This window comes from Epinephelus moara, chromosome 12 (assembly GCF_006386435.1).
Source record: "Epinephelus moara isolate mb chromosome 12, YSFRI_EMoa_1.0, whole genome shotgun sequence".
NCBI lineage: Eukaryota > Metazoa > Chordata > Actinopteri > Perciformes > Serranidae > Epinephelus > Epinephelus moara.
In genome coordinates this window covers 26,836,338-26,856,167 of record NC_065517.1, presented here as the reverse complement: position 1 = coordinate 26,856,167, position 19,830 = coordinate 26,836,338, and the positions used below count along the sequence as shown (strand labels likewise).

The 19,830-nt window shown below is 42.8% G+C and overlaps 1 protein-coding gene across 1 annotated transcript in view; it reads left to right on the top strand.

Moving 5' to 3' along the window:
• The window catches only part of cdc40 (cell division cycle 40 homolog (S. cerevisiae)), a 31,720-nt gene that overhangs the window by 9,630 nt on the left and 2,260 nt on the right, over positions 1-19,830 (top strand). Inside the window, exons 10-13 of the mRNA XM_050058085.1 lie at positions 345-446; positions 3,373-3,488; positions 6,680-6,813; positions 13,670-13,746. Coding sequence (XP_049914042.1) covers positions 345-446; positions 3,373-3,488; positions 6,680-6,813; positions 13,670-13,746 — 429 coding nt within the window. The remainder of the gene's footprint in view (positions 1-344; positions 447-3,372; positions 3,489-6,679; positions 6,814-13,669; positions 13,747-19,830) is intronic.

Here is a 19,830-nt window from a genome sequence, read left to right as displayed (position 1 = left end):
AACGGCGTTGTATAGATTGGGATTAGGGAAGAGAATAGGAGAAGGTGGAGAACGGTTGAAAAGACAGATGGAGCATGTAATTTTTTTTTTCTGTCTCATCCTCTTCCGTCTCCAAGCTCATTTAAAGATTCCATTTCCCTTGTATCCCACCGCCCACGTCATCCCTCTTCCTCAACACCCCATATTTCCCTTAACCAGATTTCACATTCCTCAAATGAATTGTGTTTCAAAGGAGGGCAGCGCGGGGAGACGTGGTAACAAGAGTGGGGAACACAGTGATTTTGTCATCTAGCTTGTATTTATTTATATGTAATGTATGTGTGTATTTCCTCTGCTTCTGTCAGGCCACAGTAAAGCAGTGCGAGATATTTGCTTCAACAACACTGGGACCCAGTTCCTCAGCGCTGCCTATGACCGCTACCTCAAACTCTGGGACACTGAGACAGGTAGGCTCCGCCACTCTGATGTCAGCGCACTCCTATCTAATATTCACACATCCTCTTGTTGTTGATTGTTCAAAATGACTGAACTGAGGGAAAATGTACTCCACATAAATATCTCACTCGTACAATACGTCTGAGTGTCTGGTGAGGGTTTTCAGTATTTTAACCACAGATATTTTGTGAGTGGAAACTCTATCTCAGCGGCACTCAGGAGATAGTGTATATGGGGGGACATAATAACACACCACAGTGCAGTCAAATACAACCTTGATCTCAGATAATAGTGAATGACAGTGCAGACTTCGGCTTCTTTACGTAATTGTTTGTAGCATATATTTCTCTGCAGAACTTGCAAGCGTGTTTCTATAAAGGTTTGTTTGTTTTATTTGTGATAAAAAACTGAGTATTTTAGGATTTTTGACTGTTGGAAGACGTCACCTTGGTGTTCAGGAAATTATGAAGGCAATTTTTTCATTTTTTTCTGTCATTTTATAGAACCAATGATTAATCAATTAAAAGAAAATAAAAATAAATGTAAAGCCCATTCGTACAGGACTTGTATTACCTGGGGACCTTATCTGATTCAGACATTATCTGACATTACTGACATTATCCCCTGAACATGATGCACACAGCCATTTGAAATGTGGGATAAACAAACAGAAGCAATTCTGCTACACGTTGTCACGTCATTCATCTCATCATCCATCTGAGATGTTGCTCTTCTTATTGATTTGAGCTTGCCCTTTCTGCAAACGTGTCTCCATGCTGTGTAGCGACATGAGCCTCCTGCACCCAAAATGCTGTAAAACTTTCAATTAGAATTGTCAACGCAGGCTCCATAATTCTCAACAGGGACAGAGGCCGACCCCAAATCACTGAAAAAACAGTTCACACAGGATGAATATTATCACACAACCTCTGTGTTTGGGAAAGTTTCTGAGATTTGCAGTGGCATTTTGACTGAACAAATTGGACACATGGCAGATTCATAGGGGATTAAAATCACAGACAACCTCCACAATTGTTGCAAATTGCCAGAGGTCCCCAGGTAATACTAGTCCTGTGTGAATAAGGCTTTAGTTAACACATGCATAAATTTGTTTGTGTCTGTAGGAATGGAGTATTCTGTTAATATAAGCCCTTTTTACACAGAGATTTTGTAATAGGGCTGCAACAAAGACCCTTCATTATATCGACTTTGCTTTTTTTATTCAGAACCAAATAACGCAGACATAATGCCTCACCAGTGTGTGATTTTTAGATAGCATGACGCCGTTTCAGAAGCAAAAGAGGCGTGAAGGATAGGATGTGTAACTGGCAGCGTCAGCCTCTAGTGTGACATATATATCACGTGTTGGCAGCACTTTCTAAATGATTACAATGGCATAACATTACGGAAACAATCATGTATTGTCCCTGTCATATGGCGGCTGATCTTGTCCCCTGCTCGGAGGGTAAGGAGCTCCCGAACTTTGTCTCTCCAGTTTGCGGACATTTTGGTTTGCTTTTCGTATTTGAGTTAGCTGCTAACTGCTGCTAGCTGCTCTTTTCTCTCAGATATATTTTTATTGAATTTTTTGCAAAGCTGAAAAGACAAAGAAAGCACAACACACACAGCAATAATACTAACAGTATACAAATTATTGACATCTAAACCTTGCAAGACAAGAACAAACAAAAACTAAATAAATAGATAGATAGTAATAATTAAAAAAGAGACATAAATTAAATTCCAGGAGTCCAGAAAGTCCACGGAAGACAGCCTATTACACATTGCAATTCGATGTCATTACTAGCTATGAGTGAGACTGAGACCACTGAGTAAGAGTAGGAGCTTCATCAGTTATCTATGTGACTGCTAGCTGGTTTTTAAAACTCCTGGCGGTGGGTCATACACATAACACGTCACACCGGTCCCGTCGTGCAGCCTACCCCTTTTACACTGACATCAATTCGGCACTGTTCCTACCTCCGCTGCTGGCTTAATGGCATCCCCACATTTTGCAATTGTATCTTCTATACAGAGCGGCAAGCAGCGTGACTTTCCCTCCTTGAGCAGCCAGTGTGAAAGGGACCATAGAGGAAAATTTAACATAAGCCAAATTGGCCTTAAAATCCAGTTGTGCAATTCCACAGCACTACAAGCTATGTATCCTCAGGAATGTAGCCGACATGTCTGACACAGTCTTTGTGGAATTCTGATCTGGTAGTGCTGACAAAGACACATTGAGAAGTGACATACAAACACACAATGTAGGTCCCTGATGTCACTGTTGCCATATGGCTCCCTGTCCTCTTTTCCCCTCTCAGTTTCCACCCCTCTAAACTCAGGAGTGCCAGTCCAGCAGAGGGCAGAAAAGAGTTAAATCCCCCACTTGTTGATAACAGGATGCTCCTTGAGTCCACAGCCTAATACTTCTGTTAGAGTTAATTTACCTGTTAAAATGTGTCCCTATCAGTTGCTGTGGGTTTGTTTTGTGTAAGTGAAAATGTAAATGGTTTCTGTCTTGCAGCTCTGAGTAGCAGTCATGCACAGGAAGTAATTTTAGTATTTTATCCCATGTCCATGTTGCAGTTAAACACTGGACGTAATACAGAAATTATGTCAGTGAAAAGCCTTCATTCTTATCTTAAGGGCCTCTCGGTGTTGCAGTCATTTCCAATTTCCTGTTTTCTCAGCTCCAGCAGTGGTGGTAGCATCATTCATGCGGTGATTCACCTCCGCTGAATGAATACAAAGAAACGCTGAAATTTCTGTGTTCTGGCTGAGCTGTCGCTGCCTGCAGGGACAGCGCACACAGCATTGAAAGTTGCAGCCAGTGTCCCTAAATTTTAAACAACTTGAGCGTACCTCTCTCTGAAAAAGCCACCGTGGATTATTCTGGAGCTCTGACTTTCATTTCTGCCTCCTCCCCTCCTCCCACAGGCCAGTGTATCTCCCGCTTCACCAACAGGAAGGTACCGTACTGCGTCAAGTTCAACCCAGACGAGGACAAACAGAACCTTTTCGTGGCCGGCATGTCGGATAAGAAGATTGTTCAGGTAAAGCTGGCGTGCGCCGCATTGCCAGCAATTCAATTCAACTCCCACCATCACTTCAAGTGTATTTCCCAGTTGACCAAACAGATGCACACATGAATTTCTGCGTATACCCCCTGTGCCCACAGGAGCATGAAATACACTCCTGCCTCATCTTCCGGCACAAGTGTGTGTGTGTGTGTCTGTGTGTGCGTGGCTAGAGGTTCAGTGGCTGACAGGACTGGAGCAAATCATTAATCATGGGTAGCATTAAGGTGGAAGAGGGGCGAACAGAAGAGAACAATCTGTGATAAAAGTAGGAAATCTATAACTGTGATATCACACGATCAGGGGAACTGTTTTGAGAACAAGTAACCCCGAATCTCTGCAGAAGAAAGTTTGGATTATTATCTCAACAGATCTGATGTGGAAATATTATTTGATCTTCCACAATTCATAATCATAGAGTTTGGAACTAATGAATATGAAACTGTTTGGTTTTATTTTACTTTACTTTCCTCTTTAATTTATACCAAGAAGTGTCAAAAAGTTTGTCCCGTTATTGTTCCTATGAACAGTAGTCACTTTTACACTATCTGGCACAATAATCAGGGTTAGTTTTAAATCATGCAGCTCTCTTCTGGGTTTTGAGAACAGATGGCTGCTCCTGTGAGCCGCCGAAGGCTTAGATTTTAAAAAACACAGCATAAATAGAATTGGATGTAAAATCTGTTTGGACAGAAACGTGTCCTATTGGTTTGGTGCCTGGGGGCTGTTTCTATCTGGTCGTCTTTCCTTTACATTTTAATGTGTGCATAATGTTTTCCAAAAAAGAATGTTCAAGACTGAGGCCTGTTTGATAGCTACTCTGTTTCATTACACCACTGCAGTTAAGCGATTTCACTGCATTAGCACAATTAAAAGCTGCTCTCAGTGATTGTTCGACAGCTCCGCCGTACGACTTTCTCTACAGTAAGAAAAGTTGTCAACCCCAGCTCCAAAGAAGAAACATGAATAAAAACAAAATGCAATGATTTGCGAGACTATATTCAAGTGAACACAGTGCAAAGACAATATATTTAATGTTCAAAGTGCTAAACTTTGTTTTTGGTAAATATACACTTATTCTGAGTTTGATGCCTGCAACACATTCCATAAAAAGTTGGGACAGGGGCCTGTTTACCACTGTGTTACATCATCTTTCCTTTTTAACAACACTCAGTAAGCATTTAGGGAACTGAGGACACTGCTGAAGTTTTGAAAGTGAAATTCTTTCCCATTATTGCTCAATATATGACCTCAATCGCTCAACAGTCAGGGTTTCCGTTGCTGTGTTTTGCACTTCATAATGGGCCACACATGTCCAATAGGAGAGAGGACTGGACTGCAGACAGGCCAGTCTAGTACCCGCATTCGTTTACTACGAAGCCACGCTGTTGTTAAGACCTTTGCACACTGAATCCTTTTTTACGGATATGTTATTTTTAATCGTTACACACAGAAACCTTGCACACAGATGCGTTTTATTGTTCTATTCTTTGTGAAAGTTTGCAATTGGCACTGCAGCTGAATGAAGGGGCTTAACAGTGCTCCATCTCTGTCTCCACATTATGTGTGCGATCCACATCCTCCTCCTTCTCTTCATCGTCATCCACCTGATTATTACTATCTGACCTGTTGAACGTGAGCTATCTGAGTTATGAAATGATTCTGTGCGCCCAGTTCCTCTGTCTTGTCGCAGCTGTCTCACCACCACATTTTCTTCACTGATTCTTCTGGTCACATGTCTTTAAAGGCTTCTGACTGATGCGAAAAACACAGCAAATTGTACCTGTTCTGATAATTTCATTGACAGATGAAAGTTTTAGACTCAACATCCAGACCAGACTGACACAACATGAAGTCATATTTATTTTTAGATATGACGAAATTACAGACGAAAAAAGCAGACGCAGTGTGCAGATGCCGTTAGACTTGAAAAATGTGGCTTGGCGTTGTGTTGCTGCAATAGTCAGGGATATCTCTGAAAAAGTAATCGTCTGGATGGCAGCATATGTTGATCCAAAACCTGTATGTACCTTTTTAGCATTCATTGTGCCTTCACTGATGTGCAAGTTAGCTACCCATGATGCCACGGGCACTAACGCTCTCCCATACCATCACAGATGCTGGCTTTGAACTTTGCACTGGTAACAATCTGGATGGTCCTTTTCCTCTTTATCCCCGAGGACAGGACAGCCATGATTTCCAAAAACAATTTGAAACGTGGACTGGACTCGTCAGACCACAGCACATTTTTCCACTTTGTGTCAGTTCATCACATATGAGCTCGAGCCCAGAAAAGTCGGCAGCATTTCAGGATGTTGTTGATATATGGCTGTCACTTGGCATGGTGGAGTCTTAACTTGCATTTGCAGATGCAGTGAAGAACTGTGTTTACCGACAATGGTTTTCCAAAGTGTTCCTGCGCCCCTGTAGTAATATCTTCTATTCAGTCATGTCAGATTTTAATGCAGTGCAGCCTGAGGGTTCAAAGGTCTTGGGTATTCAGTGTTGGCTTTTAGCCTTGCCCCTTGCGTGCAGACATTTCTCCAGATTCTCTGAATCTTTTGATGACATTACATATTAACATATATATATATATACAATATTCTTTCCAACTGTCTGTTGAGAAACGTTGTTCCTAAACTGTTGGACTATTTGCCACTGCAGTTTTTCACAGTGGTAAACCTCGTGCCCTCCTTGCTTGTGAACAGCTGAGCCTTTTGAGGAGGCCCCTTTCATACCCAATAATGATACTTTAATCTATTACAGATTAACACGTCCAAACAGGCATTTTTTTTAGCATTCCACAACTTTCCCAGTCTTTTGTTGCCCCTGTCCGAACGTTTTTGGAACATAGGCATCAAATTCAGCATGAGAGTGTGATTACAACAACAACAAAAAAAGTTTATCACTGTATACGGTCAAAAAAAAGTTTGCTTATCATTGCACTCTGTTTTCATGTCAGTTTTTTACATTGTCCCAAAGTTTTTGGAGTCAGGGTTGTATATATTTTGGTAATCAGCACCCCATAAGAGTACGGAAATAGTGCAGTGAAATGGGATTTTGTGAATCCATTTCAGTCCATTTTATTTTCTTTCAACTTGTCATAGATAAATGTGTTTACCTCCTCTCTGTCTGTTTCGCTCTCTGCGCCTTGTGTTTTCTGTCAGTGGGACATCAGGACAGGTGAGGTGGTTCAGGAATACGACCGTCACCTGGGAGCCGTGAACACCATCACCTTCGTTGACGAGAACCGTCGGTTTGTCAGCACATCCGACGACAAGAGTCTTCGAGTTTGGGAGTGGTAAGTACAGACTCCTGCCAGAAATACTAATGTGGTGCAGTTTTTTAGTGTTGTAGCTCTGAGCAAGGCACATAACCTCAAATACCGAATGGGAGATTGGTTGCATTTTGCCGAAAAGCATTAACGGTATGAATGTGAAGCAGAAATTGATTATTTAGTATTCTTTTTCAGTCAACCAACATTGCAGAGGTTGAGGTTAAAAACTGATGAAGTTATGAAAAGAAGGTGTTTAGTGTGATTTGAAATGCAAATGCAGTAGATGTGGCAGCAAGAAAGTTCACAGGGAACATTTTACAAGAGAACTCAGGGAAAACATTTGAGAAATACATAACATCAGTGTATCATGCTGCCCAGTGAAGATATCCTGCACTGCTCACTGCTCCTTCCATTAGTCCTTCACAAGAGGAGCAGACATGAACAAACCTCCAGACGACCTTATCTTGGACAAAGCTCACACAGCTGTGCTGCTAATCTGTTCTGAGTCACAGACTCTGCCACGGTGTGCCTGCTTTACATGCATCTGTTGCACTGGGAGTTTCTTTTTTTTCCCCCTGGAGCTAACATTGTACATTGACAATGCTCCAGCAGTAACCCCTGTGAGCCTGGCCCCTGTTGCCAATTGTATATTTTAATAATAAATAAGCATTTTGGAATGCTTCCACATATTAAATTACTCGAAGGCAGATGCGCTGGGATGACTGGCAGGTCAGATAAAGTTTAAGGCTAATTGTCCTGTTTAGAATCTCTTGTGTTGTTAACAAAACGGTGTTCACTTGTGTTTCCTAGAAGTTTATTTACTTTTAGATATTTTCATTCAGTGTTTCCCATAGAATTAGATTTTATTTGTGGTGGTTTGTGGTGGTAGTTGCTGAGGGGGTGACCATATGTGGACAAGAGGGTGGAGCTGACTCTTAAGCCCTTTTTACACAGAGATGGCGCTATAGGGCTGCTACGAAGTCCCTTCTCGGTGTGTCTTTTGCATTTTTACACATGCCCAAACAACAGCAGCGTCATGACGTTCCAGCGTGTGAGTTAAGACACCATGCCCACATCGCGGAATAAAAAGAGCAGTGATGGACGTTGGCCTGTAGTGTGACACATAACGTAGCTTTGGCAGCACTTTATAAACAATAACCATGGCAAACATGGCGGTATGGTCTTTGTTATATGGCGGCTGATCTCGTCCTCTACTCCGAGGGTAAGGAGCTCCCAGACCTCCTTTGTTTTCCCAATTTGTGGATTTTCAGCTGCTGTTCTTCCTCTTTGAGTTAGCTGCAAGCTGATATCAGCTACTTTTTAAATCTCATGGGGTGGGTCCCACACATAGCACGTCAAATCTGGTCCTACTGGCTGTCCCATTTACGATGACATAGTTACTGTTACTTACGCTGCTCGCAACTCAGAGGTGAGACAACTCTGTCCCCCCATTCCACAATCATACTTTTACACAGAACGGTGAGGTAGAATAATGGCGTGATATTCCCGCCTTGAACAGGAAGTGGTAAAGAGTCTATAGACCAGGGGTCTCAAACTCAAATTACCTGAGGGCCACTGAGCATCCAGTTTTGTCCCAAGGGGGCCACTTCAAGTATTCCACAAAAAATGATTGAAAAAAATTGAATTTCGATTAGCGATCATCTTACTGACAACGTAACTTGCTTCAAGTGCTGCATCGGACTCCTTTCTTGCTCTCTGGAAGAAGTTTTGTTGCGTTGACAGTCCTTTCTTTAGCTGTGCAGCTCATTGTGTCCGTTCATCTCCCTGGTACTTAGCATACTGCTCTGCATGTTTAGTTGAATAATGCCGCTTTAGATTGTACTCCTTAAACACGGCAATTTTCTCATTGCAGATGAGACAGGTGGCATTCCCCTTAAACTCGACGAAGAAATAATCAGTCTCCCACTTCTCCTGAAACACTCTGTACTCAGTGTCAACCTTTCTTTTGGCCATAGTGTTAGCAGCGTGCCAAATGTTTGTTTTTTTTCTACTTAGTTTCAGGTGTGGTGATGCGTTCAAGGGTCCTAGGATGATGCGCTGAAGGGTCAAAAACAGAATCGGGCATTTTTCCTCAGTCGTGACAAGGCTGCATTCAAGGTCCGCTGCGTTCACGGCCGCAGCGGGCCGGATTTCACTATGAATTGATATCAAATAGCGGGCCGTATAGAATGGTCTGGAGGGCCGTGTCTGGCCCCCGGGCCGTGAGTTTGAGACCCCTGCTATAGACTGTAACGATGCCTCGCAGACAGCCTGTCAATCAAAGCAGCCCTGCCAGTAAATATGCATAACTTTAAACCATAGTAAAATGTAAAGGGGTGAGTTATATAAAAATGTATGTATGTTACAGTTGTCATAAATGTAGAAATTAGCTATGGAGACCCAACCCATATTTATTTCTGCTGTATAGTTGGGCATCTTAACATTGGGTCTGTGGGGATTGACTAGCTTTTGGAGCCAGCCTCATGTGGTCATTCAAGGAACTGCAGTTTTTGGCACTTAAACATTGGCTTCATTTTTTCGGCTCTGGAGGTTGCTCCTTGAATGAAAAAGAGCTGGTACATTATCAGCAAAGTTGCCCATATACTTTACCGTGTGCATGGAATGGAGGGCTGGCCCGTAGTCAATGTGTTTGTGAGAGATATTGAGCGGGGCAAGCGGTGGCTGAGCGAATCGATGCACCTCAGCTCAGTCCACTAGTTGATCAATCACAGATGACGTCATTCTCTCAGACAGATAAAAAAAAGATAACAAGCAAAAACTGTTCACCATATACACTTCTGCGGCTGGGGGATCGTAAAGACAGTGTCTCTCCACACAGTCCCTGCTCAGCGGCCAATTGAGAGACCACCAAGAGTGGCGTGCAGATTAGGCAGGGGTCCTGTGGTGATATACAAACTGTGGTATTTATTGCTCAAAGATAATAAATATTTAAAGACCAGCTGATAAAAAGGCTTCTTTTGGATTCTTAGAAGTGGGTGGGGGGAGGGGGCTTTTTTTTTTTTTTTTTTTTCAAAGGACAACCGTTTGTGTAGTTTTTCTTTTTTGATCTTGTCAGCTCTTCCCAGCTCGTCTTGTTCCTCCAGAGTGTGAGAGATGGGGATTAACGAGTGAAAAAATGTTTTGTTTTTCACACACTCTTGAAGCCAGCGTTGAAGGACAGAATAAAATGTCGGCAGAACAACATGAAGCAAAAGAATCATATCCCAAGAGTCTACTTTGTGTGCTTGTTTAGGAGGGGGGTCTCCCATGAGCTTTTTAAGTGCAGCGTGGGAGCGAACGGACAAGTGGTATGCTCAGCCAAAGAGTGGCTTTACTGTCCCTCTTTCTCCCACGGATACCACCTGGCTCTGAGCTCTAGCTAACCCCTCTTGTGAGAGCTGGTACATAGAAGCATTAGGCTGAAATTACCAGAACAGTCTCATATCTCCAGAATAGAAGTGGAGACTGGCAGAGGGGAGAAGCGAAAGCACAGGATGCTTAGAAACTGTTCTGAGGCAGCAAGTCCACAAGTCATTGCCGTCACTTTACAAACGCCTACTTTAATTTAAATTCAATCCTCATTTCATACACATACTCAAAAGTTTTGTGAGGAAACGACTTAATTTGAGGCAGAGGTTTATCATTGGGGAGGTGAGAGTTGGTGTACACGTTGGAGGAGGATTACAATCAATATGAAATGGTCTGCACTGTGCCAACAAGGAGAATTAGCTCTTGATAATAAAGACATCGTTCAGAGAGTGATGAACGGTGAGCTTGGAGGGACATATAGAGTGATGATCGACCGAGAAAAAAGGATAGAGGAAGACGTTAAATGGCAGATAGAGTGAAGGACATTTTGGAATCGCTCTCAATGGAAAGTGAACTGCTCTTTCATCCAAGTACTTAATTTCCCTCCAGATTGACATTCATGATGGTCCTGACCTTTTTAAAAAAGCCCCCTGCCAACCCAAATTAACATTATGTAAATATTTGCCCATTAAAGCCTAATTTGGTATTTTCCAACCTGGTCCCAATTTACCCGTGCTTTTGTGTCTAACTAAGGGGGGAGATGGTTTTTGGAAATAGTCCAGTATTAAGTGAGAGAACTGCAGCTGGCAGGAACAAAACAGGCTGCAGTGTAACCACATGAAGCATGTTTGCACTGTCAATTTACGTCCACTAAAAGTGCTTCTTTTTGCCACTGACAGACTCAGACTGTTGAGTGTTTGACAACACTATGGAAATGAATGACCCTACAGAGACAGACCTATTTGTTAAAGAGTAAGATCCTTTTTGTTTCGCCAGAAACGACCCAGAAATCACCATTGCCAAACCCACCAGACTCCATTAAAATTATTAATAATTTCTAGGGCTGCCCTCTAGTAGGCGACCAAACGTTAGTCGACCAGAAAGGTCATTTGTCGGCAAGAGAAACAAACAAAATCAAAAACCCATGAAACTCTATTAGGAGCTGTGCCTTGTCAAAAAGAAGGCCATGCATGCTCAGCAGTCAGACAGGAGTCACGTTACAAACCAATCACAGCCGACAGATATCTTTCCCTTCTTCTGTAAATATTCAGTCAGATAAACATGGAAAAGTTTATCATGTTAGTGCAGGGCTACCCAGAGCTTTACATCTGTCCCACAGACAATAGGCCTACACACTTATAAACAGCGCCTAGCAACCTCAGATGCAACCTGCCGCCATGCCCTTGAAAGCTGGCAAGCCAATCGCCTGACCTCAAGGTGATATGTAAACTCATCTTCATTGGTCGACTGCAAACATGACGTATCATCTGAAACATGTAAGCAGCTACATGCCCATTAGCCACTTAGCACAATCATTACTGCTTTGCCGACAGCGCCATTAACAGGCGGCTCGCTCAGTGTGTGACGTGCACTTGTAGATAAAATATAGGCCTATATTAATGAAGGTTCATTAGCACGGTTTTGTATTTCTCTGTAATGTAGCACAGTGTTAACAATGTTACTGATACTATTCTTTCTCACACCTTCAACTCAAACCATTGTGTTGCCCCGCCCAAAATATATCATTTAATAATTACATTAATATCGTAAACATGCAGGTGACTAGTCAACTGATGGCCCTAAATAACGACTATTGGTCGACTAGGAAAATTCTTAGTCGGGGACAACCCTAGTAATTTCAGCATGTTTTTTTCAACCAAACCAGAGCTGGTGATAGTTGGAACACTGGAAAGATGAACCAAGAAGGTTTTTGTGAGTTTTATTTTCTTTTTGTTGACTTAGAATGAAGTTTCGTGATCAATGTTAAAATAGTTTGTCAGGCCTTAGAATAACAATCTGATCCTGTCAGTGGCAAAAATCAGCACTTTTAGGTGATTAATTGAACATGCCCCAAATGATTACATTGCAGCCTGTTTCGCCGCTGCAGTCTTGCTTAATACTGGATTAATTTCAAAAACTGTTGTTCCCATTAGTCACTCAGACACCAAACATTGGAAAGTTGGGTTCAGGTTAAAAAATACAGAGTTTACCCTTCAAACAACTTTACCAAAGCAGAAGTGTTGCAATCGTTTGAAAGATAAAAAGTCAATTTACTCTTTTGTCAATAGTAATTATGTTTTGTGAAATCCTCTTTTCACATTAGTTCCAAATAACAAACAAAGATGGTCTGTTTCATTTCCCTCTGAAGAGAAGCTCAAAGATTTTCTTGTTTCCGTCGTGACATTTTTTTCCTGCAAGCTGATTAGAAAACTTAACCTCGAGCTCACTGCAGAAATTACGCCTGGCAAACTAAAGTTCACATATAAATTATACAAAAATGCTGTTTTCTCCATTGTCCCATATCTTGATCGACGTGGAACACAGAAAACAACAATCAATCATCTATTATTAATGAGTATCCCCAGTGTATAAGATTGTTTGTCTGTGTTTTCCTTTCTTCCTCTCACATCGCTCTCCAGACAACAGAACATTCACACTGGTTATTTCTGGAGCTCAGAAGAAGAGATCTGATAGCTTTGTTATCCTTTCAGAGTTTGACTTGGCGTGTCTGCAGACATTGGCTCTGACAAACCCAGGCGCCCCTTTAATGTCTGATTGTGTGTGTGTGTGTGTGTGTGTGTGTGTGTGTGTGTGAGCTTGAATTGTGTGTTTTATGTGAACAGGGGTTTGCATTTCTCATTTAACTCGTCTTTTAGTTCTTCGAAGCCTGTCTTTGGTCTTGTGCGTTCTCGGTGCAGTCACTTTGCTCCAGCTGTTTCTCATCTCAGGCACAGACATGGATTCGGTTTAAGCGGATAACAAAATGAGAACAGGGCACTTAGTTGATGCAAACACACACAGTTTAAGGCAGGAAGACACATTAGTTACACTCATTCAGTTAGTTTGCTGCAGGTCAGCTGTGTACAAAGAGGAAATCAGCATGCAGTCATCATGACACACACACACACATAGCACTGTAGATTTGAATGATCTTCTCTTTAAGATCAACTAGCCAAGTTTCCTATCTCTCCCAAAGCGGAGAGACGTAGCAGAGCTTAAAGGAAAGGGGGGAGCACAGGGTGAAAGAGCGAAGGGATTAATAAATAATTGGATGGCGGTACAGTCGGCGGTGCAGCATCAAAAGCTCCTTTCAGATTGCATGGAGTTATTTACATTCTGTAACCGTAATGGTGAGTGTGCCTGGTTTCTCACCATTTTCTCTTGAGAAACAAGCATATTGGAGTCGGCATAAGCAGCTGCAATAATAAACAAACCGCAGCTCGGTGAATGTGTTTTTTTTTTTTCTTTCTTCCTTTCGAGTTGTTCTCGCTTCGGGGCTGCTGAGGTTGCTCTCTCATCCCGTGTTTAACCCATCTTCAAGTGTACTCACAGAGCTTTGTACCTTTTTCAGGGACATCCCTGTGGACTTCAAGTACATCGCTGAGCCCAGCATGCACTCCATGCCAGCTGTGACACTCTCTCCCAACGGTGAGTACTCAAATCATGGCAGAACACTCGCAGAGGCACAGTCAGGGACACGATGCAGAGGACTCTGGGGAGCATGAGCCCATATTGCCAGATTGAAGTTGAGTCGTACCTTCCAGCGTTGGTCACGGCTCAAAAGCATGAAAACAAGGCAGGCTCAGTGTCATCCGAGTAAATGTATGTGTGGAGACGTCCAGATCCTGTCATCTGGATTGGAATCAGGCCCAATCCTGGTATTTCTGATGGATAGATATCAGCTGTGTAAAGCCTGATCCATCTCCAATCCTTTGTTTGCTCTGGGTACGCCAGCTGTCACCAACGGCCCATTGAGCTCCGTTAAAACATTGTAACGTCTCTATTGCGCAGTATTGTGAGGGAGTCAACTGTAAAGCGCAAAGCAGCCAGCAGTTGCAATTAATGACATGTCAGCAAGGGATGAGAGAGAAGCTGTACTGGGTAAAAAAGAGCAGCTGGTGTGCCTTTCTCTTTGTGATAGTTCTCTGCTGATGTTAGAGTTCGAACCTGAGATGAAGAACTGCTCTCCTCCATATAACATACATATATAATCTGTAAAATATTACAGGACAACGTCAAAGGAAAGCTGGGTTGAGCATAGTTGAGTACCAAACTCAAGGGTACCAACCAAATTACATTCGTGCTACCAAATACCAGTTACCTTAAATCTGTCTCTGCCAATTTTTGGCATCTGTGAGCGCATCTGGGTGAGAGTGCCGGGTTTAGACAAGGAGTTGAAAGCGCCCCAAAGCCTGGACAGCAACCATGGAGCTCTGGGGTTGGCCACGGAGCTCTAAAACCACTCCATCAACCTCTTCGTCAACCGCTTCTTTGGCCATTCTTTTGGCTTCCCAGCAAGCCAAACCTAATGCTGAAGTGCCGATGTGCCGTAATAGATTCATCGTCTTGTCTATTTTCTTTTCTATGTGATTTTATTAATACACGTGTATGTCTGCCAAACAAGCAGATACACACATGAACAAGCATACACAACCAGGCAGACAATCAGAAACAGAAGATTAGCTCTGTGTGATTAGAAGAGAGCAGAGAAGCAGAATTGCATTTTAGTCTATTACGCCGCCCCTGCAGCTTGTTTAAAAATTACATTTTTGCTATTACACAAGGAGTCAAGTATTAAAAAAAGAGGACCGTTGGGTACCAATATTTGCTCAGACATGAACCGTACCAAACCCTAGCAGCGCTGATTCACTTCCTCGCAGACTTACACCAGTAGATTGATCCCCCTCTCATATCTGAGAGTGATATAGATCTTCTCTAACTCTCAGCAAGAAAGTGAAAAAGCAGATTTTCCAAAATGTCAAACTGTTCTTTTTAATTGCACTAACAATTTATGTATTTCAGGCCTGCTGTAGGCGCTGTGTAGCTGTACTGCTGTATTTTACAAATGTCGATATTAGCTGATGCTTAATGTGAAAGTCCGCTGCTCAGGATTTGGGCAAAGATGTGTTATCCGGACTTCCCTGTTCATGAGTAATTTACAGACATGTGACTCAAAGCGCCGCTCTGAAAAACGGGTGCTCAGGAACAGTTACGCGCCGCGCCTGCTGCTCGTCTACATTGAAAACAATAGCCCTTTTTAAATAGGAATTATGCAAATTTGCAGGAAAGCCCAATCAGTCTTCCTTCAACACTGGCAGTATAAAAACAAAATGCCGCTTACCTACTTTTGTTTATACAGAATGTGCCTTTTTCGGGGCAATGGGGGCATCAGCAAGTAACAAAACGTGTAGCTCAGCGTGTGACGTAAACAGTGATGTACTCCAAGGGAAGCCGCGGCTGGTCGGTCCTTCTGCGATTCTCTCATAAGTTGGCCCCTCCTTCACCGTTCCCGTCATTTGACGATTAATGGCCTCTTCGTTGCCAAAGGGCAAGGAGAGCAATTCCTTGTCTTCTCAGTTGCTCATCTTTACAGTGTCTTTCAGGTTTGCATTTTACCAAAAATGTTCCATCAAATATGTTTACCTCTACGAGGCGGAAAATTGGGCACCTCGGATCAACTCGCCGATCCAGCTCTGTGTGTCTAAACACTCACAGCTTGCCTGCAAAACGGCCCAACATTCACCGAAAATCTGGCAGTGTTAAAAGGGCTAATGAGTTAGAGGGTGCAAAAAACACAGCATGAAGGAGGAAGGACATGATCGTGGTCGCCGTCCCTTGTAAATGTCTGACAACTTCAGCCTTGGCCCTTCCTGACAGAAGTTCCTAAATCTCGTCATCTCTCCAGTAAGGCACGTTCATTGCTGTCGTTGTGTAAATGACTCTTCTTCTTCACCCTTGGATGTTTGTTTTCTTTCGGTTTTCTATGAGCCGCATGATAGAAATGTCATCCACACACCCACGTGCTAGTAGTGAATTCTCCAGACAGTGACCTGCTCTATTCACACACTGGCTCAGTCGGACATTACACTTACTTTGTACCAGGAAGCTGGCAGGGTCTGTTTACTATCCGGTCTAATTTGCGCTGTCATATACGGCTCCTCGGTAATTCCTAGATGATTTCCAGTTTGCAGTGCGTGGGTTTAAAGAGCAGAATAAACCTGCTAATAGCCAACTGAATTGATGAATGTTCACAGATGTGAGTGGAAGACGTAAAGACACCAGTTGGTGACACAGTAGCCAAGTGTTGTGTAGCAGCACACACCTAAAATAATACCCAAATGAATTCCCCTTCAAATGCAAGGCTTCCTTTTGAATCAGGAATTCCCTGTTGCACTCCATCAGCTTCAGCTAGCATCAAACTGGGCTCCTCTGTCCTCATCTGTTCCTTCCCTCTCTACCTACTTTGATTTCTCCCTTTCATCCTCTCCCTTACACACTCCCTCGTCTCTTCCTCGCTTTGGGCAGCATTCTTATTTGTGCCAACATGGTTTGTTTCTCTTGAGCGTGTGAATAATGAATGTGCTCTCAGTGGGAGACCATTCAGTTTTCTCTCACGCCTAAATGGCACCCAGCCCCCCTTGGCACAGCATCCTCAGCCTCTCTCCTGTTTTCTCCTCTTCCCCCTGTCTCTTGCCATCTTAACGAAAGAGACACAGCCAGAGCACGCTGCAGAAATTGGCCAAGTTGTTTCCATTCTCCTGCATCTATCGCATTTGACATTTGTGAACAATAGTGTCTTTCTCATTTATGTTTTGTGGGAGAGGATGTAAGGGGAGGACACACACACCAACACTAGGTCTCCTTCTCATACCACATTAATAATTTCCATCATGTTTCCCTTTCAAGAAGTGCAGTGAGTCGTGTAATGCTTTGACACTGAAGCACTGCCTCTTATCACTGTGTAGTGACTTTGAGGCTGTAGCGTTGTCAGGAGCTGAAACGCTCTGTAAAGTAGATCTCAGTTGAGCAGTCACTGATGAAAAGCCTCTTATTATTTTTCCCCTAAATTACCTCAATCTTTTCATTTTAATAATGGCAGAATGATGAGTTCATGAGAGTTGTCCACTCAAACTCCAATTTCCACATTTCTGCTTTTTGTTTGATTTCTTCCCACCAATTACCAGGTACCTGTTATTAAAAATATTTGACTCTGCTTGATGTGGCACTAGATCAGAGTTGTTACACTGCCAGGTTTAGTGCGTACTAACAGCAGCAGCAGGCGGTATCATGATTCCACATCCTAGACACTAGTGGCTGCTTGTTAAACATTTGGCTGAACACAATCATGGTAATGAGACAATCTAGCAAGCTAATATGCACTTTTAAACTTGTTGTGACAACCGTTAAAGCTTAGATATGTTTTCATGGTTAAATTATGCTGTTGTACTTTATGTGTGCCTTGAACCTTTGTACTCTACCTCCAATACTTTTGATACTATAAAACTTTATTAGAAAACTTTTTTCAGCAATTTTTTTAACAGAGATGTTCCAATAGTACTTTTTCCTTCCCGAATAGTGATACCTGAACTTGGGTATCGGGCGACTGAGTACCAATCCGATACCATTGGATTAAAAGAACAAAAATTAACAGCTGTATACCACTAAAGCAGGATTTATACTTGTGCGTCAGCCTACACACGGCCTACGCTTTTGCAAGCATTTGTACTTTAAAACACTAGTCAGCGGCAGGGTTTCTATAAAGTGCTGTAAAGTTTAGTTGATTCAAAACACACATTTAACACACATTAAACATGGCTTAATAGAGACAGTTTCAAACACAAGTACACAAATCAGCTTCACTATAACTCGCAGCATTCACAGACAAACACTTGTCTTTATCTGGACACATTTTACCCACAAATACAACATGCTAATGTTGTTAGCACAAACCTATGGCATTTTACATTGTATTAATTAGCCTAGCAGCTAGAGGAGTGTTCCTCTATCATGAAGCCAGGATAAATCACACACAAGACTAAAAACATTGTTTTGTGGAGGCTTTATTGTCTTCACAATTTATTGTTTCTTATCTGTGAAATTAAAGTAAATAAAAGCTTCGTTTCCACTGAGGGAAATGGTTTCAGCTTACAAAAATAGACAGGAGGTCTGTGTCACTGTGAGGTGTAGTTACATTTCTGCTTGTCAAGCCATGGCGCACGATACAGTGTAGGATCTACGTCGATGCAGACCCTAAGCCATAGGTATGGCGTTGATTCGACACAGAAGTACAACTGGTGTTGAAATTGGCAATACCAGTGCTGCTAGGGTTGTAGTCAACCAAAGAAAGTCTTGGTTGAGTGAAATTCCAACTACTTTTCAACCAATCAATTAGTTGATGGGGAACAAACAATCTGCATGTTAGCAGCCAGAGTGCACCTAGTGTTCTCTACCTTGGTAGTGTTGTCTGCCCACCAAAACACCAGCAGCATGACGAGGCGCTGAGCGCATAATCTGCACTAAGCACTTTTTTTCCCCACTGGCCACCAAGATTTGAAAAATGTTAAGCTTTTGGTAAAACTCTGCACTCTGCACTGTCACTCCAGCCGTCCAAACACAGTGGAGGTCCTGAACAAATACCACAAAGACCAATCGTCACATCATGCACAAGTGCTGAATAACAGAGAAATTAATACTGCTGGTCACAAAGACTGGCAGGTCTGTCCTCGCCCCAGAGCAAGTACTGTGCTTTGTGTTTTTACCTCTATGGATATTCCGTATCATAGCAAACAGACGCAACCAAAGCATCTCAGCTGAAAAAACATTGTGCCTTCAAAGTGCTCTGGTGCTCAGAAGAAGACCCTGTTTTTTCAGCTGGGAAAATACGCTTAGCTGGACGCACAGCCTTTTATGAAAGTAACTCCAGAGATGTTCCGACCAGGGGTCGCGTTAACCGGATATTCTCGGTCATTGACCGTTTTTTTTACAACAATGACCGGAAAATCTGAAGGCCGTCGGTGATTTTGACCGGTTGCAATTACCACCCCTGCCCACTTGGCGGCAGAGTGCTCAGTCAGTGGTTTAAGTGCCTGCCGTTTTCACGCTGCAGAGAAAAGGTCATTCATCTGTCGCTCTGATGTAGTGTTGTTGACATAACGCCCTGGACACACCGGACGTGGAACCGAAGCACGGCGCCCAGCAGTGGAGGCAGTTTCCAGTCAGTGCCCATGTTAACCTATCTGACTGTCCACACAGGCCGCTGAGCAGTGCCCGCAGAGGCAGCGCTTCAGTTCGGCGTCTGGTCTGTTTTTCACGGGAGCCACGAACGCTTCTGTAAAGCTGTATCGAGCGGATCGTACCAAACAGGAAGTCGGACACAGAAAAGACGAGAGAATCCGGCCAATTTTCAAAATAAAATAACAGCACGCACTGAGGAACGTGAGGAGAAAATACCGTGTTTATAATTTAAAATAACACAACAGTGCATAATCGAACACATTTTTCAATACCATAATCATCATCGTCTTTGAATATCTTTATTATCATTTAAAAACGAAAATTAAAATGACCGGTAAAAATAGATTATGACCGGATTTGTATGACACTGTCGGTCAAAATGACCGGTGACAAAAAAGTCTAGCACAACGTCTGGTTCCGACCAATGAGAATTTGGTCGGAACCAGACGGCTTATGTCTCCCCCCCCCCCCCCCCCCCCCCCCCCCCCCCCCCCCCTC